A 25,832-nucleotide genomic window follows, 5' to 3' on the forward strand; every position below is an offset into this window, starting at 1 on the left:
CAGCAGGTCTGGCAACATCTGCAGGGAGAGAAAAGAGCTGACGTTTCGAGTCCAAGGACTCTTTGTCAAGGCCTTGTGTGAGGTGTGCTTTGGTCAAGAGTCAGCTCTTTTCTCTCCCTACAGATGCTACCAGGCCTGCTGAGATTTTCCAGCATTTTCCCTTTCGTTTCAGATTCCAGCATCCGCAGAAATTTGCTTTTATCCAGTGTTTATTGAAAGAAGCCTGGTTAAAAACTCTTCTTCCGGGTCGAACAGGAGTGAAGGTCAATAATTGGCCATTTTCGGGGGAGTGAATTAAACTTTTACTGATGTTGTGACCGGTGTCGTACGTGCTAGAGAAACTGCACACTCCTCCCATCCCGCTCGTACACCAGAAAGATTACACATCCCGGCAATTCATTTTTAGTAAAACTAGTCGGTCGTGTCTCTTGCCCCAAAGTTTCCACAGTGCTCAAGGCAATTAACCATGGGTAAGTGGGTTGCAGAATTAGTTACGTTATCCAACTCTCTGCCCCTTCGTTATGGGTCAGTGGCTTCATGGGTAGCACACGCTGCTCGGAGTCAGAATCATAGAATTTACAGTGCAGAAGGCCATTCGGCCCATCGAGTCTGCACCGGCTCTTGGAAAGAGCACCCGACCCAAGGTCAACACCTCCACCCTATCCCCATAACCCAGTAACCCCACCCAACACTAAGGGCAATTTTGGACACTAAGGGCGATTTATCGCGGCCAATCCATCCTAACCTGCCCATCTTTGGACTGTGGGAGGAAACCGGAGCACCCGGAGGAAACCCACGCACACACACGGGGAGGACGTGCAGACTCCGCACAGACAGTGACCCAGCCGGGAATCGAACCTGGGACCCTGGAGCTGTGAAGCAATTGTGCTATCCACAATGCTGCCCAAGATTGAGAAGGTGGGGCCTTCATGAATAACTTCAGCGGACGGCGAAATTGAACCCCCGGCTGGCCTCGCTCTGCAGAATGTTGTGGGTTCAAGGTGCACTTGGTGGAGGCGGTGCTGCCACTTTGGAGGTGGTATGCTTTGGGACAAGACTTTGTGCCGATCCCCCCCCCCCCCCCCCCAGCCCTCTCCAAGGCGGGTACAAAAAGATCCCACCATTCAAAGTGGCTCGTCCTGACGAGCAGCTATCGCTCAATCAAGAGAGGCCACTGCCACCTTCGCAGGGCAACTAGAGATGGGTGCCTAGACATGCCAGCATTGGCCACACCCAAACAACAAAGCCAAACTAAAAAAACACCTGGAATGTCAGCACAGGGCAGGAGATTGAAATCTTAGTTTGGGGAAGAGACTCTGGGCGTGGTATGGACACATTTATGCTGGAAACAGCACTGCCGAAAGATTTGGTTTGGGGTGTGAGCCAGTTAACATCAGGGCCAACTCCTTACATCTACCCCGAGCGTCCCATCCCCTCAACCCCTTGCCTCTCTCCCAATCTACGGGCTTTTAAACCCACGACAGCCGTCGGGGGGGAATCGAGAACCGTTTTGTCCGCTCGGCCACTCTGCATTCTCAAGTTCCGAAGCAGGTGGCCTGTGGCAAGACAACGACTGACACCCAGGGAAAGACGGACACCTAAGTCCTTGGAATTCAGAACATTACAGAGACGGTAAGAGATTAGGTAAAAAGTTCCATAAAAGTTTATTATATAAAAATCCATATTAAAATAAGGTATTTAAGTTTGTAAAAAAAAATGCAGACACACAAAAATATAGTCAGTTGGATAAAGATACAATACACAGCAAACGCAAAAATCAACAAAGATAAGGGGAGTACAGTTATACTGTCACAAAAGGTCTGTGGACTGTGTATGTATTAAGTGCTTACGTACAGTTTGCTAGTGCAGGATTTGGCACCTGGGAAAGATCACCGGTTTGGATAGATTGTTTGTTGGATACGTTTCAGATGTGTCTTTTTAAAAAGTCCTTTCCAAACCAGCAGGGTTGAATTAAACGGACGATTTGGAAGTGGAGATCATGGAGCAGGAGCGGAGGAGGCGAAACGTAGATTGCTGGCGGGTGGGTTACCGGGAAGAGCCGCACACCGACTAACTATTCATGCCTCGTCACGAGAAACATCAGATGGGGTGGGGAGCGGCGGGTTTAAAGATCAGCAGCAATCTGCTCCATCACTCAGGGGCAGGACTAGTTAGGCTAAAGTGGCCTCTCTCTTTGCCATTCATGTAGCCCCCACCTCCCCACATTGTCTCGCTCGAGATAATACACAGTGCGCCTTGAGAGGCAACTGATTAAAGATTTTGTTGTGCAAGTCAGGAGGCTTCGTGTTGAAGCATCTGCCAGTGGGCAGGGGAGATCACAGAGCTGATTCCCAGTGTGGGAACACCACACACTTCAACGTTAATCTGAGCCAGTCAGTATCAGGCGGTAAGGGGATCTCGGACGTCCATGAAAAATTCCAGCTGCGTTGTCAATAGAAGAGTGAAGATTGAGCAGCCTGACCCAGTTATCTTCAGCTGTTGGTAAAGACATAAAACAGAATCGAATCCCTGCAACGTGAGAGACCATTCAGCTATTCGAGTCTGCATCAACCCACTCAACATCACCCCCACGCCCCATCCCCCTAACCTCAAGGGACAGTTTATCACGGCCAATCCACCTAATCCAACTAAGGGAGGAAACCTGAGCACCGGAGGAAACCCACGCAGACATGGGGAGAAAGTGCAAACTCCGCACAGACAGTGACCCAGCGGGGAATTGAACCCGGGTCCCTGACGCTGTGAGGCAGCAGAGCTAACCGCTGTGCCACCGTGCCCGGTGTCCCATGAAGTACGAAGTCAGCTGCTGGTGGGGACGCGATTGCTGCTTGCCGTTACGCTTATTTATCCAAAGGGTTCATTTGCACAGCTCCAAGTGTGCTTCTAAAGTGAGAAGTGGCATGGCGAGATCTCTCAGCGGGTCGACACAGACGAAGGTGGGCCGGGTTGTAAGGGAGAGGAGGTTGATGGGGGTAAAAACGGCCTGGGAGCATTTCGCAAGGCGATGATGGAGGAGGGTGGGTACTTGGGCCTGTCTCCTCCCTCCAGAACATATACCCTTACGGAGGTCAAACATCGGAGACGGACGAGAGGGAGGGAGGACGAGAGGGAGGGAGGACGAGAGGGAGGGAGGACGAGAGGGAAATCAAAGAGGCAGAAAGAGAGGACAAATCAATCGATAGATCGATCAGGCCGCGGAAACAGTGGCAAGAAGTGGGTTATTTCCACGGGACGCTCTAAAGGTGACGGATTATTCAATGATTCAGATGCGCATCCAGATTCTTCATTCAAAATAAAACATGAACAAACTGAAATGAGAGAATAGCAAATGTAAAGGAGGTAAAGCAGGGAAAGACTCCTGCAACAGTCTGCTCAGCTAGGAATTGAAGGCTATTTCTAGAGAGTCCGTTGATTGGTACCTTAACTCCTCCACGCCATTCACGGACGCCGAATAATTACTGGGATGGGGGGGGTGTTTGGAAAAGCTGGCTGTTTAGGAAGAGCAACTTTTGATGTGGTGAAATATCTCCACCCTTTGTGGTTCAAATGTCTACAATTCAGTGTGGGTGCGCTGTGTCACCTCCAGATTGCCGTCTTGGCTCCTTTGTTTCCTGGCTGGGGACCTGGTACAGATTTCTTCCCCGGTTTTCCAGGGATGGAGTTCCTTTCCGCCACCATCTTGTTGGCCGCGAGCCGCCGCTGGTTGCTTTGCCCCGACAAACCCTGAAAAGATAAAACGAGGGGTAGGAATTGTCAGACTTTAACCATCTGGAAAGGAGGGGGGGGGGGGGGTCTGGCCTACACGCGACTCCAGACCCACACAGCAATGTGGTTTACTCAAAACTGCCCCTCTCTCTGAAATGGCCGAGCCAGCCACATTTTGTGTTTTTAATTCCTTCGTGGGATGTGGGTGTCGCTGGCTCAGGCCCAGCATTTATTGCCCATCCCCAATTGCCCCTCGAGAAGGTGGTGGGCGAGCCGTCTTCTTGAAACCGCTGCAGACCCGTGTGGCGCAGGTACACCCACAGTGCTGTTAGGGAGTTCCACGATTTTGACCCAGCAACAGTAAAGGAGCGGCCGATGTGGAGCGTCACGGCGGCACAGTGGGTTAGCACTGCTGCCTCACGGCTCCAGGGACCCAGGTTCGATTCCCGGCTCGGGTCACTGTCTGTGCGGAGTCTGCACGTGGCTACGTGGGTTTCCTCCGGCTGCTCCGGTTTCCTCCCACAGTGCAAAGATGTGCAGGTTAGGGTGGATTGGCCATGATCAATTGCCCCTTAGTAGCCAAAGATGCGTAAGTTTTATCCAAAGATGTGCAAGTTAGGTGACAAGAATGGGTAGTAGGCCCAGGTAGGCTGCTCTTTCGGAAGGTCGGTGCAGACTCGATGGGCCAAATGGCCTCCTTCTGGACTGTTGGGATTCGATTGAATATATTTCCAAGTCAGGATAGTAAGGGGGGGGGGGGGTCGCAGTGGAGCATCCAGGTGGATACGTCAATTGCCCCCTCCTCCCAATTCTTGCCCTAGTCCTCTGGGGAACAGTCTCAGGAACTCACCTCTCTCCTGGCTTCCAGATTTAGCTTCTGATCCAGGTTTCTACGAGCGAGGGCCGCCGCACTCTCCAAACCATCTGGCCTGTGAAGCAGAAACATGGTTGGTTGGCGCGATCAGTCATTGCAGATTAAACATCAGCAGAGTTCACTCTCCACCAGCCCAGTGTGGGGGGGGGGGCGTGGAAGTGGGCGCACTTGGATTTTAAACATTTCAACAGCGCGCCTTGTGAATTGGCAGCATACCAACGTAGAATTAGGAGGCCGGAGGCCACTCGGCCCCTCGAGTCTGCCCCGCCTTTCAATAAGATCACGGCTGTAAAAGGGGTGGGGGTGGGGGGGCTTGTACAAACCCATTCTGCTGGACCCCCCTCAGGTAGGTGAAGAGCTCGTCCATGGCCGGTGACGGTCGATCGGACGCATTGTGGTACGTGCTCAACAGTCTCGACAGCTCGCCAATGTGCTTGGGCGACAGCACACCGCCTCCGGACCCTAAGCAGAAAGGGAAGACACGTCAGAGAGGTTTGGGGGGGGGGGGGGACATCCCCCAACACGCACCCACGTCCAGTTCCCGCCCCACCCCCTCCCGGTGCTCACTGGCCATTCCTGTCCCCATTAGCGGCCGAGCCTTCAGCTGTTTGTGGGAGCTGACTGCGGATAATCCGGATGCTGCATCACAGCAGTGTCTACCGGTCAAAAGAAAACGTCCTCTGTTCCCTGGAAGACACTTCTTTCATTTTAAAGGTCTCTGCGCTCGGAGGCGGCACGGCAGCACAGTGGGTTAGCCGTGCTGCCTCAGGGTGCTGAGGACCCAGGTTCGATCCCAGGGTCACTGCCCGTGAGGAGTTTGCACATTCTTCCCGTGACTGCGTGGGTCTTACCCCCCCCCCCACAACCCAAAGATGTGCATGGCAGGTGGAACGGCTGTGCTAAACTGCCCCTTAATTGGAAAACAAAAGAATTGGGTGCTTTAAATTTTAAATAAAGGTCTCTGCACTCTCTTCGCTGGACGCAACCGCGGCTGCCCGCCCGTACCCGATTTCAGAGGGCTTTGGGGTCCTCCCACCCACCCTGTACCTGATTTCGGTGGGCTTTGGGGTCCTCCCACCCACCCCGCACCTGATTTCGGTGGGCTTTGGGGTCCTCCCACCCACCCCGCACCTGATTTCGGTGGGCTTTGGGGTCCTCCCCCCCCACCCCGTACCTGATTTCGGTGGGCTTTGGGGTCCTGCCCCCCCACCCCGTACCTGATTTCGGTGGGCTTTGGGGTCCTCCCCCCCCCCACCCCGTACCTGATTTCGGTGGGCTTTGGGGTTCTCCCCCACCCCCCCCACCCTGTACCTGATTTCGGTGGGCTTTGGGGTTCTCCCCCCCCACCCCGTGCCTGATTTTGGTGGGCTTTGGGGTCCTCCCCCCCCACCCCGTACCTGATTTCGGTGGGCTTTGGGGTTCTCCCCCCCCCCCCCCCCCACCCTGTACCTGATTTCGGTGGGCTTTGGGGTTCTCCCCCCCCCCCCCCCACCCCGTACCTGAGTTTGGTGGGCTTTGGGGTTCTCCCCCCCCACCCCGTACCTGATTTCGGTGGGCTTTGGGGTTCTCCCCCCCCCCCCCACCCCGTACCTGAGTTTGGTGGGCTTTGGGGTTCTCCCCCCCCACCCCGTACCTGATTTTGGTGGGCTTTGGGGTCCTGCCCCCACCCACCCCGTACCTGATTTTGGTGGGCTTTGGGGTCCTGCCCCCACCCACCCCGTACCTGATTTTGGTGGGCTTTGGGGTCCTGCCCCCACCCACCCCGTACCTGATTTTGGTGGGCTTTGGGGTCCTGCCCCCACCCGCTGCAACGGGACGGCCTCCGAGGGATTGATTTTCACTTTCTGCACCGCATTGTTGGAGGACTTGCTGCTCGTCCCGGCGGGAAACGGCCTCGTCGGCTGCGACCTGCCGCTCTCCCACGGAATGGATCCATCCCGAAAAAGCGGAGAACCTCCTGAAAGGGGAAAACACTTGCCGGTTTAGAACCAGCCATACCCAGGGCTAGAGACCCCCCCGCTCTCTTTCTCTCTCTCACCCATAGAAAAACTGGGACTGGTCCCATTCAAAGCAGAGAAGGTTATGGATAGGCTGAATAGAGGGCATTCCAAATTGTGAAGCGAAGCCCCCCCAACCCGAGTCAAACAGTCTCGCATTCATCTTCACGCCCGCACACAGGCAAAATGGACGTCCGCACACAGACAAAATGGACGTCCGCACACAGGCAAAATGGACGTCCGCACACAGACAAAATGGACGTCCGCACACAGACAAAATGGACGTCCGCACACAGGCAAAATGGGCGCCCGCACACAGGCAAAATGGACGCCCGCACATAGACAAAATGGACGTCCGCACACAGGCAAAATGGACGCCCGCACACAGGCAAAATGGACGCCCGCACACAGGCAAAATGGATGCCCGCACACAGGCAAAATGGACGCCCGCACACAGGCAAAATGGACGCCCGCACACAGGCAAAATGGACGCCCGCACACAGGCAAAATGGACGCCCGCACACAGGCAAAATGGACGCCCGCACACTGGTAAAATGGACGCCCGCACACAGGCAAAATGGATGCCCCTATGACATGCTAGAAGGGGATGGCTGCCTCTAAGAGCATACTCCAACATCCATCAGTGCCTCCAGGAGACAGGAGGGTTAGACTGAAGGGAGCCTAGAGGCACCGAATAACTGTGCCCCCCCCCCCCCCCCGCCCCGAACACTAACCTTGCTGGGAGACGACGTCACTCGGTGCCACGTCCGGCTTCTCAGATTCCCCACCACCTTCCACAGGATCCCCAGGCGACCGGTCGAGAAGCTGACAGAGGGAGAGAGAGAGAGAGACCGTCACCGCACAAAAGGGTAAAAACACGAGGGGCAGCGGCGAACTTTGCCAGAAATGTTCCTTTTGGCATCTTTTCACGGATCGACGCCACCCCGCCGTCCAAACCGCAGGAAAGCTCGGCGTGGCTGGTTACACCAGCCCCCATGTAAATACCGCGTTTCTAGCTGCCAATTAATCATTCGGTGAGGAGGGACTGGTTTGTCGTCTCGTTTTCCCTCAGCTCCGAACTTTGACTGAAGCACACAGGATAAGGAACTTGGGGATTGGACATGTCCTTCCCCGTTGGTGTGTTCTGGGTAGAGTTGGCAATGGAGGGGGTGCAGCCCGGGTTGGCCAGAACAATACCGAGGCTGAAAGGGTTAAATTACAATGAGGCCCGTATTCCCTCTCGTGTTGAGGATGAAGGGGTGACCTCGTCGAGATGCTCCCGATGATTAAAGGGTAGCACGGTAGCACAGTGGATAGCACAGTTGCTTCACAGCTCCAGGGTCCCAGGTTCAATTCGTGACTTGGGTCACCGTCTGTGCGAAGTCTGCACGTCCTCCCCGTGTGTGCGTGGGTTTCCTCCGGGTGCTCCGGTTTCCTCCCACAGTCCAAAGATGTGCAGGTTAGGGTGGATTGGCCATGATAAACTGCCCTTAGTATCCAAAAAAGGTCCCAGGGACAAGAAGCAGCAGATCCTACCCAATAAACGAAGCTACACCTTTCTGCTCGAGGAACAAGGCACCTACCATCTGGATGTAATACTGGAGGTCACTGCTTCTGCAGCTTTGATCCTGGGAGGACTGACCCCCCGACCACTCGAAGCTGCTGTTCCTGGTCGTTCTGCCCTCACTCTGCTGCTGGCTGTGGCTCTGTCCGCTGTCGTCAGCGTCGTCAGTGAACGGGTGCTCGGCCAGCTCGTCCGCACGGGCACCGGGGGCTGCACAAAACAACACAGAGGCGGTGACAACCCATCGACAGGCACCCCCAAACACCAGTGCCAACCCTGCGGGCATCGCAACCTTCTAAAAGGAGGGCAGAAAAAAAATCTCTCCAAGAGGCAAAGTCTTGTCCACATTTCCTGTTTCATATCAAACATTAAACACGAAACCTCTCAGAATCCCTGCAGTGCTGAGGGAGGCCATTCGACCCATTAAGTCTGCCCCGGCCCTTCACAAGAGCACTCCACGCATGCTCACACCCCCGTCCACCCCTTCCTATCCCACTAACCCAACCTGCACGTCCCTGGACATGCACGGCCAATCCACCTAACCTGCACATCTTCGGACTGTGGGAGGAAACCGGAGCACCCGGAGGAAACCCACGCACACACGGGGAGAACGGGCAAACTCCGCACAGACAGTGACCCAAGCTGGGAACCAAACCTGGGACCCTGGAGCTGTGAAGCAACAGTGCTAACCACTGTGCCAAACCCTTCTGGGTGGTAACAAATCAGTCAGCAATTCCAAAGAAGAGCTCCCCCAGTGAGCTGGTGAACACTCCTCCTTCGTCCAACACGTTCTCGAATCACAGAATGGCCAGGACAGAGGAGGAGGCCATTCGGCCCATCCTGGCTCCCTGCAAGAGCAGCTCGCCAAATGCCACAGCACTGCCTCTTCTTCCCCCCCCCCCCGTGACCCCCACCGCCCTGCCTCTTCCCCCCCCGACCCTGCCTCTTCCCCCCCCTCCCCGTACTGCCACCACCCCCCCCCCCCCCCGACCCCTTCAGCTCTTCCTCACCCCTACAGCTCCACCAGAGGCCCCCCCACAGCCCTGCCTCTCGTTTCCACCCCCCCCCCCCCCCCCCAGCCCTGCCTCTCGTTTCCACCCCCCCCACCCCAGTGTGAGAATAACCAGACCATCTGCTCCAGCGATGGTGGCTGAGAGGTCAATATTGGGCCCAGGCCCAGAGTGTGGAACTCCCCTGCTCTTCTTCCCATCGCCCTGTGGGATCTTTGATCACCACCCCCAGGGGCAGACGGAGCCTCGGTTTTAATGCCTCATCTGAAACTCGGGACAGCTCAGCGCTCAGTACTGGGCCTGTCGGCCTGGACGAGATGTTGACCGCTGGGATGTGAACCCCTCGGCTTGGAGACACAGAGACGGGGTGAAGGGGAAATGGAGACACAGAGACGGGGTGAAGGGGAAAGGGAGACACAGAGACGGGGTGAAGGGGAAAGGGAGACACAGAGACGGGGTGAAGGGGAAAGGGAGACACAGAGACGGGGTGAAGGGGAAATGGAGACACAGAGACGGGGTGAAGGGGAAAGGGAGACACAGAGACGGGGTGAAGGGGAAAGGGAGACACAGAGACGGGGTGAAGGGGAAAGGGAGACACAGAGACGGGGTGAAGGGGAAATGGAGACACAGAGACGGGGTGAAGGGGAAAGGGAGGGTGCTGGAGGGGAAGGAGAGCGACCTACTCCGTGCCTCTGAAACCCAGGCCCCGTTTTACCTGTCAACATGGTCTCGTCCACCTGTAGCTGCAGAGGGTGGAAGCTGGCGTGACTGAGGAAGCTGTAGTTCAGCAGCTGCGTGAGGTCCTCCAGCGAGGGCAGCAGCGGGAGCATCACCGACTGGGACTGCTCAGCGTACACAGAGTTCCCGCTCGGCTGTGGGTGGTCGGCGCCGTGGGAGAGACACTGCTGCAGGTAACGTTCATGCTTCAACATTTCGGCCGCACTGGACGGCAGGGTACCGTGCCTGCCGGGTGTGATGGCATCGGGGTTGACCTTGTGGCCTTTGGTTGCCGCGGACACCAGTGGGCGAGACGAGGCCTGTACCACAGGCTGCAAGGGAATGGCCTGGGGACAGGGGAAGCTGCGAGGGTCCTGCAGGGGAGCATCCGTGGTGCCGGGAGCGTCTAGGCTTGCGTAGGTAAGTTGTCCACACTCGATCCGGTCCTCCGAGGCCTCACAGTCCGGAGACGGCTCGGGCACGCGCAGGTCGTTCCTCTGGTTGACCCAGCCCGAGTGATGCAGCTGGACCTGGCTCCCGTGCGCTTGCCTCCCAGGCTCCGAAAAGCCTCTGTCTACGGAGGAATGTTTCAGCCGGTCGGTATCGGAGGCCGGGACTGCGTGAGGCACCGTCGAGGAAGACGAGAGGCGAGAATCATTGGCGGTTCCCGAGGTCGACATTATGCGGTTCAGCTCCCTGTAAACAGGCACTCGATCATGAAGGAGGACAGGTTGCTGCAGGAAACATTGAGGACAGGGGCCTTGTTAGACCTGGGATTGCTCAGAATGGAAGAATAATTCTATCTCTACACAAAAAAAAACCAGGTCTGCCTTATCCGAGTGTGAAGTGGGATTGGAGGGACAATACAGGAATAGTCCCATCACACTTCAGGAATGGTGCTTCTCCAGCAATGGGCAAACTTTAAGTGACTCCTTGGATGCGTTTTATATTCCAGATTTATTAATCGAATTTAAATTCCACCAGCTGATGTGGTGGGATCTGTACTCGTGTCCCCAGCTGCGGAAGCGATTTCCCCATTTTCCCCACTCTCGGGGTCAAGCGGTTTCTCTTTAGGGATGATGGTGGGGCAGTGATGTCACGGGACTGGCAACCCAGAGGCCCTAATGCTCCGGGAGACACTGGTTCAAATCCCACCACTGGAAGCCGGCGGGATTTAAGCTCAATAAAATATTCAGGAATGGAGAGCCAGTCTCAGAGACATCACTACCCCTATCATCAATTGTCGTAAAAGCCCGTCTGGTTCACCAATGTCCCCTTTAGGGAAGGGGAAATCTGTCAGCCTTACCCCGTCTGTCCGACACGTGACTCCAGACCCACAGCCAATGTGGTCGACTGTTAACTGCCCCCTCTCATTTGTTGACAAATGTGAGGTTATCCATTTTGGTAGGAACAACAGCAAACGGGGATATATTCCCCCAAATAGAGCAAATACATCCAGAGCTCCCTGGATGCCAAAACAATAAAATATTAAAGCATGCCGCTGTTCAGAGAGACCTGGGTGTGCTAGTGCATGAGTCGCAAAAAGTTGGTTTACGGGTGCAACAGGTGATTAAGAAGGCAAATGGAATTGTGTCCTTCATTGCTAGAGGGATGGAGTTTAAGACTAGGGAGGCTATGCTGCAATTGTATAAGGTGTTAGTGCGGCCACACCTGGAGTATTGTGTTCAGTTTTGGTCTCCTCACTTGAGAAAGGACGTACTGGCGCTGGAGGGTGTGCAGAGGAGATTCACGAGGTTAATCCCAGAGCTGAAGGGGTTGGATTACGAGGAGAGGTTGAGTAGACTGGGACTGTACTCGTTGGAATTTAGAAGGATGAGGGGGGATCTTATCGAAACATTTAAAATTATGAAGGGAATAGATAGGATAGATGCGGGCAGGTTGTTTCCACTGGCGGGTGACAGCAGAACTAGGGGACATAGCCTCAAAATAAGGGGAAGTAGATTTAGGACTGAGTTTAGGAGGAACTTCTTCACCCAAAGGGTTGTGAATCTATGGAATTCCTTGCCCAGTGAAGCAGTTGAGGCTCCTTCATTAAATATTTTAAGGTAAAGATAGATAGTTTTTTGAAGAATAAAGGGATTAAGGGTTATGGTGTTCGGGCCGGAAAGTGGAGCTGAGTCCACAAAAGATCAGCCATGATCTCACTGAATGGCGGAGCAGGCTCGAGGGGCCAGATGGCCGACTCCTGCTCCTAGTTCTTATGTTCTTATGTTATGTTCTCTCTGAAATGGCCGAGCGAGACGCTCCGTGGAAGGAGGAGGGCGACAAACACTGGCCTCGCCCAGCGGGGCCCACATCCCATGAAGGAATTTGAAGAAGTTTCTCCTGAATTCCGTATCGAATTTGCCCGTGACAGGATTGATGGCCCTCTTCCTCTTCCCCCCCCCCCCACCCCCGACAAGGGGAAACACCTCCTCTGCATCAAACCCTTTCGCAGTGTTATAAGAACTCCTCGTCACCCCTCGGCATCCCTGAAGAGGAAAGGAGCCCCAGTCTGTTTTCTGAGAACGTTGCATTCAGTCTCAGTATCGTCCCACGGGCATCTTCCCCTCGCCCACACCCATTAATGTTCAGAAGAATGGGAGGATTGGCCCACACCCATTAACGTTCAGAAGAATGGGAGGATGATGTTATCGAAATGTATAAACGCGGAGAGGTGGATGCGGAATGTTTCCCCTGGCGAGGAATCTGGAGTAAGATCGCTCCCTTTTAAGATGGAGGGGAGGAGGAATTTCCTGCCTCTCAAGTCCACTTAACATGTGAACTTCTCGTCCCCAGAGAGCACTGGGTGTGGGGTCAGTGGACAGATTCAAGGCTGTGTCGGACATTTTTGATAGACAAAGGAATCAAGGGCATTGGAGAGACAGACACGGAAGTGGAGTGCAGACGGGAATCAGGTCAGCCAGGATTTTAATGACTGGTGGATCAGGCGTGAGGAGCCGCTCACGCTTTCCTCTCTGGTGTTCTCGTCCAGGTAGTTCACACGCGAGGCGCCATGCAGTCACCTACCGCTGTTCTCTGGAGGCCGGGAGGAGAGTCTTCAGACATCAGCACCTTCAGCGCCTCATTCCAGTGGGTCTGCATCATGCTCTGCAATTTGGACACCATCTCGCCCCGCTGTACCTCCAGCTTGCGCTTCATGGTGAGGAGTCTGCCCAGCTCCTCCTGCGCCTTTGACAGCCTGCAGCCACGACATGAGAAAGACTTGCATTTACGTAGCGCCTTCCAATGCCACAGCGCATCCCAAAACACTTTACAGCCATTGGCCATTGTTGCCAGCCCCCGAGTCGAGATATGTAAATCACTGACAGCCACAGGAGAGGTGCCTGAAGATTGGACAGCAGCAAATGGAGGGTAGTAACACCAAATCTACCGGTTCCCTGCTGTCCACCGCGCTTTTAATGTCCTCAAATAATTCCAATAAATTATGTACATCGCTCTCTCAGTCCGACCCTGGGAGTGACAGTCTGGATTATGTACATCGCTCTCTCAGTACTACCCTGGGAGTGTCAGTCTGGATTATGTACATCACTCTCTCAGCACTACCCTGGGAGTGTCAGTCTGGATTATGTACATCACTCTCTCAGCACTACCCTGGGAGTGAGGACCTGGATTATGTACATCACTCTCTCAGTACTATCCTGGGAGTGTCAGTCTGGATTATGTACATCACTCCCTCAGTACTATCCTGGGAGTGTCAGTCTGGATTATGTACATCACTCTCTCAGTCCTACCCTGGGAGTGTGGACCTGGATTATGTATATCACTCTCTCAGTCCTACCCTGGGAGTGTCAGTCTGGATTATGTACATCACTCCCTCAGTACTATCCTGGGAGTGTCAGTCTGGATTATGTACATCACTCTCTCAGTCCTACCCTGGGAGTGTCAGTCTGGATTATGTACATCGCTCTCTCAGTACTACCCTGGGAATGTGGACCTGGATTATGTACATCACTCTCTCAGTCCTACCCTGGGAGTGTCAGTCTGGATTATGTACATCGCTCTCTCAGTCCTACCCTGGGAGTGTCAGTCTGGATTATGTACATCACTCCCTCAGTCCTACCCTGGGAATGTGGACCTGGATTATGTACATCACTCTCTCAGTCCTACCCTGGGAGTGTCAGTCTGGATTATGTACATCGCTCTCTCAGTCCTACCCTGGGAGTGTCAGTCTGGATTATGTACATCGCTCTCTCAGTCCTACCCTGGGAGTGTGGCCCTGGATTATGTACATCGCTCTCTCAGTCCTACCCTGGGAGTGTGGACCTGGATTATGTACATCGCTCTCTCAGTACTACCCTGGGAGTGTGGACCTGGATTATGTACATCGCTCTCTCAGTCCTACCCTGGGAGTGTGGACCTGAATTATGTACATCGCTCTCTCAGTCCTATCCTGGGAGTATGGACCTGGATTATGTACATCACTCTCTCAGTCCTACCCTGGGAGTGTCAGTCCCCCTTCGAATACTCCCCCTTCGATGCGACTCTCCAGAATGTTTCCCCGAAGTTGGGACACAAACAGAAGAGCCTTATCAAATGGTGGAGCAGGCCCAAGGGGCCGAATGGCCTACTTGTGCTCCTATTTTGGATGTTTGAAGTTCTGTGGCAATCAGGAACTAGTGCGTGGTGCGAGGAGGCCCAGAAACACAAAGATAAATTAGAGAGAGCGTCGGTGGCAACCAAGTGGATACCAGAGCCGGGGTTTTTCCTCCTACCTGATCTCATAGCCTTCAATGAGGTGACGGTGTTTCTCATCCCGTTCCTGCAGTTCCAATTTGAACTCGGCTAACTGCTGACCCATCTCGTGCTCATGTTGAGCCGTCAGATCCATGGCCTGTTTCCTAAACAGCGACACAGAGAACAAATAGAGGAATCAAAGCACGAGTTCAGCTTCAGACGCTGCCTGCCGAGGGTGAAGGGTTTCGACCACAAGGTTTACGTCCGCATTCTCTGACAAAGTTCTTTGGCGGCCCCAGTGAGCGACGTTGAAGGTTCACTTCAGCCGTTAAGAGCGAAAATCAGAGGACCCGAGCGCTGCCCGGGTCAGGGCGAACGCGGATTTAAACTGCATCATTCACAACATCAGGGTGCCTCATCGCGAACAACGGAGAACTTCCTTTGACGTTCAGTCGCTGTTGTGGTGTCTGGGAGGCAGCAGTCGATTTACGCACAAACTCCCACGCACGATAATAGCGTGCTTGTCCATTGGTTCAGCACATTGTGGTCAAGGGATAAATATTGGTCAGGACATTGCGGAGGACTGTGCCTCCGCTCCATCCCGGAGATCTTTGAACAGTACCCGTGGATTCTTTACATCCCTTGGAGAGGGCAGAAGAGGCCTTGATTTAAAGTCTCACTCGGAAGACATTGCTGCACTCCCACAGCCCCCCATCAGGACCAGTAGCCTGGACCGTGTGAATCACACACCCCACTCGCTGGGTGATATTGTTTCAATTGAGGCAGAGAAATAAAGCATAAAGGCGGATTACAAGAGGCCAGTCTGGATGCTGGATGTAGCCTTGTCATACAGAAGGACCCGAGGTTAAAGATTGATACAGATTAGGAAAGCCATTTGGCCCACACCATCACATCCAGAAGGAATCTACAATTCCACATCATCCAACTGTTCCTTCGAAATATCCCTGAATTTTTGTCTCCTTGTGTGCGAATCGCTCGGCTATTAATCCAGAGCTGGGCCGGGTATCATGGAGAAGCAGGGTGGATAGAGGAGAACCAGTAGATGTAATGTATTTGGATTTCCAAAAGGCATTCAGTGAGAGCAGAGCTTGCAGTAGTGGATAGAGGAGATTAGCTAATCCAACAGGAAACAGAGTCCGGATAGATGGATCGTTTTCAGATTAGCGAATTGTAACTAGCGAGTGCCACAGGGGTCCCTGCTGGAGCCCTCAAATACTTTGAATATATATCAATGACCTGGATGAAGGGGCGGGGTATCCTGCAGTCAAACTGGCTGATGAGACACCGATCATTGAATATATTCAAGATTGAGTTAGAGAGATTGTTCACCTACAAGGGAGCCGAGGGTTACAAAGGGAGGAAAGTGAAGTTTAAGGCGACAATCAGATGAGCCGTCATTTTACTGAATGGCGTACCAGGCTCGAGGATTGGGCGCGTTGAGGATCGTCTTTCCCTTGCTGATTTCTGAACTTTCTGGGAGGAGATTTGATCGTGGCGATGAGGGGGGTGTGGACAGAGAAACTGTCCCTGCTTGCCAAAGGATCAATAGGGCAGAGATTTTAAAGTAATTGGCAAAAGCGAGACGAGGAGAAACAGGTTTTCGCGCGGCCAGTGGCGGAGGTCGGAAATGTGTTGCCCGAGGGGGTGGTGGAGGCAGTGTCAATCAAGGCATTCGAAAGGGGATTAAAGGAGGATGAATCTGCAGGGTCACAGGGAGAGCCGGCGCTGATATGACGGGCCGAACGGCCTTCTCTGGCTCTAACCATTCTGTGACACTGTCAGATATCAGTGGGTACGCCTGCTTCTCACTGCAGCGTCTGTCTATCCTTGGCAGGAGAGTGGAAAGAAGAGTAGGGAAGGAGGGGGGAGAGCAGGACTACGAGGGATGTGAGCAGAGAATCTCCTCTCAGCCATCGCTTACTCGCGCAGCCCTGGGTTTCCAACCAGCGCCGGCCCTAGGGTTGCTGGCGCCCCGGGCAAGCTGAACTTCGGCGCCCTTGGGGGGGGGCGGGGCAGAGGGGGGCCGCGGGGCCGAGGGGGGGGGGGGGGGGGGCCGAGAGGGGGCGGGGCCGAGAGGGGGCGGGGCCGAGGGGGGGGGGGGGAGCAGGCGGACCCGAGGGGAGGACGGGGCGGGCGGACCCGAGGCGGGGGGGGGGGGGGGGGAGCGGACCGAGCGGGGGAGCGGACCGAGCGAGGGGACGGACCGGGGGGGGGGGGGGGCCGCCCTGGGGGAGTGCGGCCACACTGGGGGAGTGCGGCCACCGCGCATGCGCTGGTTGGCGCCGGCCCAACTGCGCATGCGCGGGACCCGAGTCTGGCGCCCCCCAGCACATGGCGCCCCGGGCGACAGCCCGAGTTGCCGGTGCCTTGAGCCGGCCCTGTTTCCAACCCCGCGATAGGCCTCTTCCCACCCCGCTGCCCGAGGCTCCAGGAATCCCGAACGGCTGCTCTCAGCTTTCCATAATTGGGGAAAATGAATACTGCGGATCGCAAATGGCGGGCAGGCGATACAGCGGAGCGCCACGAGGCAACACCGTGACTGCAGCTGGCACTAGGCGAGACGGGGCTGTGGGTTTACCTGTGCTGCTCGCGGACCGCGGACGCCTGCCGGGTGCTTTCTTCGTGGACGGTGGTTAGTCGCTCGGTCACCTGCTGCTCCAGGGTCATCTTGAACTCTGTCTCACTCTTGACTCGCTGCGATTCAAAGCGGGCCTGGAGCAGGGACAGATTGTTTCAATAGTCAACGCGGAAGAAGCAGTTTTTACAGCAAGTCTTCTCGCCCCCACTTTTCCCAAAGGTACAGGTTCGACTACGGTACCAATCAGCAAGTACTAGGCTGGGGGAGGGGGTGAATGTTTGCGGAAGGGGGAGCAATCAAGCCTCCCTCTACACGTCAAGCGTGTTGACCAGCTGTTTGACCGTGGGGTGCTTATTATTTTTACTTCATCCATAGGGTGTGGGTGTCGCTGGCTAGGCCAGCATTCATTGCCCATCCCTTAATTGCCCCTTGAGAAGATGGCGGTGAGCCGCCTTCTTGAACCACTGCAGCCCTGTTTTTTTTTGGGTGGGTGTTGGGGGGGGGGGGGGGGGGGGGGGGGGGGTGATCCAAGATTTTGACCCAGCGACAGTGAAGGAACGGCCGATATATTTCCCAGTCGGGGTGGGGAGTGACTCGGAGGGGAACCTCCAGGTGGAGGGGTTCCCAGGTATCTACTGCTCTTGCCCTTCTAGATGGTAGAGGCCGTGGGTTTGGAAGGTGCTGCCTAAGGAGCCTTGGTGAGTTGCTGCGGTGCATCTTGTAGACGGTACACACGGCTGCCACTGTGCGTCGGTGGGGGAGGGAGTGAATGTTTGTGGATGGGGAGCCAATCAAGCGGGGCTGCTTTGTCGTGGATGGTGTGGAGCTTCTTGAGTGTTGATGGAGCTGCGCTCATCCAGGCAAGTGGAGAGTGTCCCATCACACTCCTGACTTGTGCCTTGTAAATGGTGGACTGGCCTTGGTAACCCCCCACAGGATAACACCATTGAACAGCATGGGGCGGGCACACACACACACAGACACACACAACACACACACACACACACAACACACACAGACACACACAGACACACACAGACACACACAGACACACACAGACACAGCACACACACAGACACACACACACACACACAGACACAAGATACAAAATTTGTTTTGTTTTTTTAAATCCCTGAACCCAATCTGTGGTACTCCAAATACTCTCAGCACCAGCTAATTCAGTCCAGTCACCTGGGAGGTGGAAAAAGTCTCTCTTGCGCTACCTCACATTGGGAACTGGACCGACTGGATTGCTCTACAGAGAGCCAGCATGAACGCAAAAGGGCCGAACGGCCTACATCTGTGCTGTAATTCTTTATCCCACCCAGCAGTTTTCTCCGTCCTGCTCACAGTCATCAGCCTGGCTGCCTTTTCTCCCCTCACTGCTTCAGGGGAGCTGCGTCCCATTGGGCAGCGGCTATAGCTTCAGCCCAGATAGAGCAGCTCGACACAGCCAAGGCTTACCTGGAGTGAGAGGCCGAGTGAATCGGGGCCTGGAGTTTAGGACAAGGAGCCAATCATTTAGGACTGAGCCGAGGAGAAACTCCTTCATTCAAAGGGTTGTGAATCATTGGAGTTCTCTAGCTCGGAGGGTGTGGGCGGTCCAACGTTGAGTATATTTGAGGCTGAGACAGAGTCTCTCAGGAAATCGAGAGCCATAGGGAGCAGGCAGGAAAGAGAAGACGCAGCCAAAGATCAGGCAGGGTCGACGGGACAGGCACGAGGTGCTGAACGGAATAATCCTGCTCCTATTTCTTACGCTCCTGGCTCCTTCCTGCACAGAATGGTCGCCCTGACCAACAGAGATATCAGAAAAAGATGCGCGCGCTTCACCTTGACCAGGCTGAGATCCATCTGCAGATTTTCCTTGTCGCGTTTGGCCGCGTCCAGCTCGATTTCCAGCCGCTGGAGCTCTGTCTGGACGGAGGCGAGGACCAGCTGTGCGTCCTGGGCCCTCTGTGCTTCGCGCTGAGCGCACGCCTGGGCAACAGAAGCAAAAACAAAATTCAAACCCAAACAGGAATGTGAAATTCAGTCAGGGCAGAGGGGAAGGGAGTCAGAAATTTCAGGGGAATCAGACCGGGGCCCCCCTCCAACCCACAGCTGGCTAAATGGTCACCCTGTCTACCATCCCCGCCCTCCCCCCCCCACACACACCCACCTTCTCTCTTTCCAGCAGCTTCCGAAGTTCTTCCTCTCGCTCGGCGTTCCTCTGCTCCAGCTGCTTCTCTTGTTGGCTGCCCACCTCGCGCTCCTCTTCCAGCTTGGCGAGCAGGTCCTCGGCCCGCTTCCGCTCGTGCTGCCTGCCGCTCTCCGCCCCTTCACGCTCGCTCTGCAGCCTCTGGCAGCGCTGCTGCTCCGCTTCCAGAACCTTCTGCAGCTTCCGGTTCGCCTCCTCCTGCAGGATTAGGAGGAAAGGGGGGGGGGGTTAGTGACAAAAGCCAAAAGCAACAAGTAACTGCTTCATGTCTGATAATATTTTACCATAAATGAGTCATTGCAACAACCCCGACTCAGTAAAAGACACTTCGGAACATCAAACACATGCAAAGGGTTAAAAGGGTCTTTTGTCTTCTGGATGTTGTTTGGGAAGTTATTAAGGATTACTGAGTGTTGTAGTCTTTGGGGGTTGTATTTGAATTGATGGTTGCTAAGATGTTCACTGTATGTTCTAAAATGGTTAACTAGAGTTCATAGAGTAAACATTGTTTTGCTTTAAAAAATACTTTTCCATTTCTGCTGTACCGCACCTGTAGAGTGGGCCGTGTGCTCCCCATACCACAATTTAGTACAAGTCGTGGGTCAGGTGAACTCCATGATACACTTTGGGGTTCTCTAAATCCTGGCCCATAACAGAGCACATGCAAACGTACAGGATTTGTTAAAGGGTTGATGCCGAGAGGTTGTTACCCTCTGGCCGGAGAGTCTGGACGATGGTGTAACTGCCTCAGGATGGGGGCCGACTCTGCCCCAGTGAGCTGCGCTTGCTCCGCCATGGCGTTTATTCGTCACAGAGACTGACAGATTTGGGGACACCAAAGGGATAAGGTGTAATGGAGGTAGAAAATCAGCCATGATCATACTGAATGGTGGAACAGGGTGGAGGGGCCGAATGGCCGACTCATTTATCCTGCGCTCTTACACCACCGTTCAAACCAGACAGGACTCGGGTCAGTTCCAATCCCTGGGCCGCGACCTGTTAACTATTCGCAGGGCAACAACACAGATCCAAATTGTAATTTAGTTTATCTGGTATCAGTCGGGGGACAGCAGTTTCCCTTACCAACACGCTCCTCTCCTCCTCCAGCAGACCCTTCTCTTGCTGCTCTTTGGCCAGTGTCTGGTTTGCTTGCGTTAAATGGTGCTCCAAGCTGAACAGCGCCTGGGAAGGAAGTGGAAATACTGCGTCACCTTTATTGTCAGCTTCTGAGGGTGGAGGCCCCTTTCCCTTTTCGCCAAAGACGGCGATTCCTCCCGAGCAAATGGCTCAAAGAACTTGCTCACAGATCCCTGGGCTGCAGGACTATGACCCAAACCCAACGGCAAATTCCCATGAACGAGCAGAGGGAGGAATTCCGATCAATAGCGGTGCTGTGAGGCAGCGGTGCTAACCACTGCGCCACCCTAAGTCACTCACCATCCCGACTGGGAAATATATCGGCCGTTCCTTCACTGTCGCTGGGGTAACATCCTGGAACTCCGTCCCTAACAGCACTGTGGGTGCACCTACACCACATGGACTGCAGCGGGTTCAAGGAGTCGGCTCACCCACCGTCTCAAGGGGCAATTTGGGGCGGGCAAAAAATGCTGACCTAGTCAGCGACACCCATATCCCATGAATTTAGTTAAAAAATGCAAGGAGAGGGCAGAGAACTTGGTAAACAGTCAATTTTACAGAGCAAATCCCCAACAAGCTGACACGCACACACACACGAAGGCCGCAAACACACGTGCACACACACGAGGGCGCACAAACACACGAGGACGCATAAAACACGGCCACACACACACACACACACACGAGGACGCATAAAACACGGCCACACACACACACGATGGCGCACAAACACGCGCATACACACGAGGGCGCACAAACACGCGCACACACACGAGGGCGCACAAACACGCGCACACACACGAGGGTGCACAAACATGCCCACACACACGAGGGTGCACAAACACGCCCACACACACGCGCACAAACACGAGGGTGCACACGCGCACAAACACGAGGGTGCACACGCGCACAAAGCACACACACAGGGACGGGAGAACACACATAAATGGGGAACGCAGGACGCACACTAAACTATAGCCCTGGGACAGAGGGGGCGTTACAGCATCACTGGGATATCCCTGCTTCCAAATTAGCCGTGGAATCCAGGATAGAGTTTCCTCCACGACTCAACAGCAATTGTCACGAGGAGAGGTTTCCTGTGGAAATCGGCTCGTCGCGGATGAGAGGGGAAAATAAAGCCAGGTAGAAGTGGGAGAATTAAGTTCCAGACTTCCCTCCCTCAGCTCCTTTAACAAGCTCGTTAACACCTACTGCTGCAACCGAGCTTGGTGTGGAGCTTGGCGTCACACACACACGCACGCGCGCACACACGCAAGCAACCCCAAGCAAGTTAGAGGAGGCAGAGGCCTCTGAAAAGCCACTAGGTCAGCCAAGGGTTCATTCAGAGGCCCTACCTGTTGCTGCTTGCCTCGCCTCCTCTCCGAGGCCTCGCGTTCCTCCTGCAGTTGCCTCATGGCCTCCGATTTCTCGGTGTCGTGTTTCTTCCAGCCGTCCACGACCTTCACCAGAGTCTGTCCACAGTTTCAACAAGGGGCAAATATTTGAACATGGTCAACAAAGCGATAACGTTTGGGGCTCAAAAGCTGTGAATCCCTCCTCGACCAGCCACGGGCCAGTGGGAAGTGAACCGGTGTCTCGAGATTCAGAAGGTTGTCGGTTCAATTCCTTCCCCCGGCCTTGTCAAACTTGCTGGAGACAGATTAATTGATCCTTGCTGTGTGTGTGGGAGCTTAGAGTGAGCTACTTTATCCTGAAAAAGTGATGCTTTCCAAAGAATTTTATTGGCTGGAAAGCATTTGCGAGATCCCAAGATTTTGATGGGGGCTATAGAAATGCAATGACCAATAGGTGTATTTTATGGTAAACCAAACTTTAATTTAAAGACAGGATTAACCATATTGACAGCAAAGAAATAGCTTTAAAATTAACAGTACTTAAATAAAAGGGGGGGGGGGGGGGAACTGTATTTTCCAATTAAGCAACCCAATACAGTTCAAATGCCACTTATAAATAAAGTTAACAATCAGGGTTACTTGTTTCTCTCTGCAGACGTTTGGTGAGACACCCTTCCAGGAACAACTCCCGTTCAACTTAAAATCTTATAACAGACTGCAAAACTACAGACAGCCCTGGCTCCTCTCATTAATTACATCATCTGCATCACAAGCATAAGACATTCTCCAGTCTCCTCCCACTAAGTTGCCCCATGATCTCAGAAATTATCTACGCCCAGGGATCCTCCAAAACATAAAAAATATTCCATTAGCCATCTATATGTAAACAAGTAAATGGTTTTAAAAAATCAATGATTACCTCACTTTTATGACTCCTTAATCACAGATTTAGCAGACATACTGCCTGTCTGCATTTTAACCCAGAGTTTTTAAATGACATTCATCACAGTCCTGATAGGGGGAGAGCGAGCAGAATGGGCTCATATTCTCTGGAGTTTAGAAGGGCGAGAGGCTCTCTCTCGTTGAAACATATAAACTTCACCGAGGGTTTGCAGAGTAGGTGTGGGGAGACCGCTTCCCCCTGGCTGGAGAGTCCAAGTCTCGGAGTCACAATCTCAAGAAGGGGGAGGGGGCAGTCAGCCATTCTGGACTGAGGGAAGGAAAATGTCTTCGCTCAGTGGGTTGTGAATCTTTGGACTTCTTCAGTGCAAAGAGCTGCGGAAGCTCAGTCATGGAGTATATTTGAGAGCGACATTGACAGGTTCTTGGGCACAAAGGGAATACAAAAGACAAAGGGGTTGGGGGGGGAGCAGGGCAGGAAAGTGGATACCAAATAGAAGGTTGACCACAATCTTATGGGATGGCGTAACAGGCTTAAGGGTCGAGATGGGCTAATCCTGATCCAGATGGTAGAACGGAGGTGAGAGGCGAGTGGTTTACTCCGCCCCATCACAGAATCCTCACAGCCAGAAGTAGGCCATTCGGCCTAACGCTTCTGCGCCAGCTCTCCAAAGCAGCAATGCAACTTGTGCCACTCCCCCGCCTCCACCCTGCACATTCTTCCTTTTCAGAGAATGATCCAATTCCTTTATGAAAGCATCGATTGAACCTCCCTCCACCACACTCTCAGGCAGAGCATTCCCGATCACCCCTCGCTGGGTCTCTGTCGCTTCTTTAACCAATCCCCTTAAATCTGTGCCCCTCCCGTTCTCGATCCTTCCATCAAGGGGAACAGTTTCTCCCCCTCTACTCTGTCCCTACGCTTCATGATTTTGAACACCTCGACCAACTCTCCTCTCAACCTTCCCTTCTCAATGGGAGGCCATCCCCGCATCTTCAGTCTACATCGCTGAGGTGCCCCATCTGTGGAACCATTCTCATGAATCTTTTCTACGCCCTCGCCTTCACACCTAGTCCTTCATCAGAAGATGCTCTCGCGATGTCCGCAACAGCGGAGTGGGGAGGGTGCGCGGCCGAATTTTGACCCCCGTACCTTATCCAGCTGTTCGATCATGATGTCCTTCTTCCGGTCAGCTGACACCGCCACAGCCAGTTGCTGCTGGAGTTCCAAGATCTTGTTCTGCAGGCTCTGGATCTGCCTCTCACAGTGCTGCGACGGGATTGGCCAAGAAGAGAAAGAGAACACCAATCAGAGTTTAGCAATTCCTGGTAGGCGTGGGGGGCTATCAGCGGGTAGACAGGATGCAGTTACTATCAGATAACAATGATCTCAATAAACCGTGGAACACGCTCAAGGGGCCGAGTGGCCTATTACTGCTCCTTGTTCGTGAGAGCTGTGCGTCGAACCATTTAATCTTCGCCACCAATTCAGAGAGGACCCACAATATTTAATTCTGAGCATCAGGGTTAAGCGGGCAGGCTGGACCAACCAGGGCTCAACAGCGACTCAAGTGAGGGTTCGGATGCATGCGGCAGAACTGCAAAAAGAAATCTGCACTCATAATGGCGCCTCCCACATAATTATCGGATGGACCAATGTCATAATGTCACAAGCTTGTCAAATCTGGCAGGAGGAGATGGTTAGGCGACCCGGTGGAAAAGTGGGCAGCAATCCCTGCCTCAGCAGGTTCGAATCTCACCCGGGACTTGGTGGTCAAGGAAGGCGCGTTCACTGCGCAGTCCAACAGGCTGATCATCAACCTGCAAACCTTTTCCACCACACCTATGGCAGGCGACAAGGTGGCAGAGACTCCGCATCAGCCCTGCTTGCTGCAGTCAGGTGGCTTCACGCAAACGGCCCCCCGCTCCTGGAAAAGAGAGGTATTGGGTGACCAAAAGTTTGGTCAGTTTAAAGATGTGTCTTGGAAGGAGGAGGGAGAGACCGAGGTGTTGGGAGAGAGGGGATTCCAGAACTGAGGGCCCAAACAGCAGAAGGCACGACTACCAATGGTGAAGTGATTAAAGTCAGGGGAGTGCACAAGGAGCCGGAAATGGAGGGACATAGAAATTTGAATCAAAGAACATTTGATATACAATATTCTCTGCCAACAGGTGAAGCGTTTCCGAGGGATTAATGGATTGCTTCTTATTAAAGCTGCAGAAATTGAAGAATAAATCCTCTTTAAATATTGCGATACAGCTAGGAAAACGAGGGCATAACCACCCCAAACCCCTCGATTAGATTCCAGTCTGTAACTCACTCCCGGGTATCTGTTATTCTATATAAACCACCCGGAACACCTCGATTAGATTCCAGTCTGTAACTCACTCCCGGGTATCTGTTATTCTATATATAAACCATCCCGAACCCCTCGATTAGATTCCAGTCTGGAACTCACTCCCGGGTATCTGTTATTCTATATATAAACCACCCTGAACCCCTCGATTAGATTCCAGTCTGTAACTCACTCCTGGGTATCTGTTATTCTATATATAAACCACCCCGAACCCCTCCATTAGATTCCAGTCTGTAACTCACTCCTGGGTATCTGTTATTCTATACATAAACCACCCCGAAACCCCTCGATTAGATTCCAGTCTGTAACTCACTCCCGGGTATCTGTTATTCTATATATAAACCACCCTGAACCCCTCGATTAGATTCCAGTCTGTAACTCACTCCCGGGTATCTCTTATTCTATGTATAAACCACCCCGAACCCCTCGATTAGATTCCAGTCTGTAACTCACTCCCGGGTATCTGTTATTCTATATATAAACCACCCCGAACCCCACGATTAGATTCCAGTCTGGAACTCACTCCCGGGTATCTGTTATTCTATATATAAACCACCCCGAACCCCTCGATTAGATTCCAGTCTGTAACTCACTCCCGGGTATCTGTTATTCTCTATATAAAACACCTAGAACACCTCGATTAGATTCCAGTCTGTAACTCACTCCTGGGTATCTGTTATTCTATATATAAACCACCCCGA

At 53.6% G+C, this 25,832-nt stretch overlaps 1 protein-coding gene across 2 annotated transcripts in view; it reads right to left on the reverse strand.

Moving 5' to 3' along the window:
- Positions 1 to 3,135: 3,135 nt before the first annotated feature.
- Positions 3,136 to 25,832, reverse strand: part of cntrob (centrobin, centrosomal BRCA2 interacting protein) — a 28,568-nt gene continuing 5,871 nt past the window's right edge. For both annotated transcript variants that reach the window (XM_038786873.1, XM_038786872.1), the window contains 15 exons: positions 23,928 to 24,044; positions 21,875 to 21,991; positions 20,466 to 20,564; positions 19,344 to 19,580; positions 19,016 to 19,162; positions 17,183 to 17,316; positions 14,622 to 14,747; positions 12,916 to 13,087; positions 9,884 to 10,619; positions 8,178 to 8,368; positions 7,329 to 7,419; positions 6,366 to 6,554; positions 4,921 to 5,059; positions 4,574 to 4,652; positions 3,136 to 3,741 (listed from right to left, as the gene is read on the reverse strand). In XM_038786873.1, coding sequence (XP_038642801.1) covers positions 3,595 to 3,741; positions 4,574 to 4,652; positions 4,921 to 5,059; positions 6,366 to 6,554; positions 7,329 to 7,419; positions 8,178 to 8,368; positions 9,884 to 10,619; positions 12,916 to 13,087; positions 14,622 to 14,747; positions 17,183 to 17,316; positions 19,016 to 19,162; positions 19,344 to 19,580; positions 20,466 to 20,564; positions 21,875 to 21,991; positions 23,928 to 24,044 — 2,721 coding nt within the window. In that variant the 3' untranslated portion in view covers positions 3,136 to 3,594. The remainder of the gene's footprint in view (positions 3,742 to 4,573; positions 4,653 to 4,920; positions 5,060 to 6,365; positions 6,555 to 7,328; positions 7,420 to 8,177; positions 8,369 to 9,883; positions 10,620 to 12,915; positions 13,088 to 14,621; positions 14,748 to 17,182; positions 17,317 to 19,015; positions 19,163 to 19,343; positions 19,581 to 20,465; positions 20,565 to 21,874; positions 21,992 to 23,927; positions 24,045 to 25,832) is intronic.

Source organism: Scyliorhinus canicula, chromosome 29 (assembly GCF_902713615.1).
Source record: "Scyliorhinus canicula chromosome 29, sScyCan1.1, whole genome shotgun sequence".
Classification (NCBI taxonomy): Eukaryota; Metazoa; Chordata; class Chondrichthyes; order Carcharhiniformes; family Scyliorhinidae; genus Scyliorhinus; species Scyliorhinus canicula.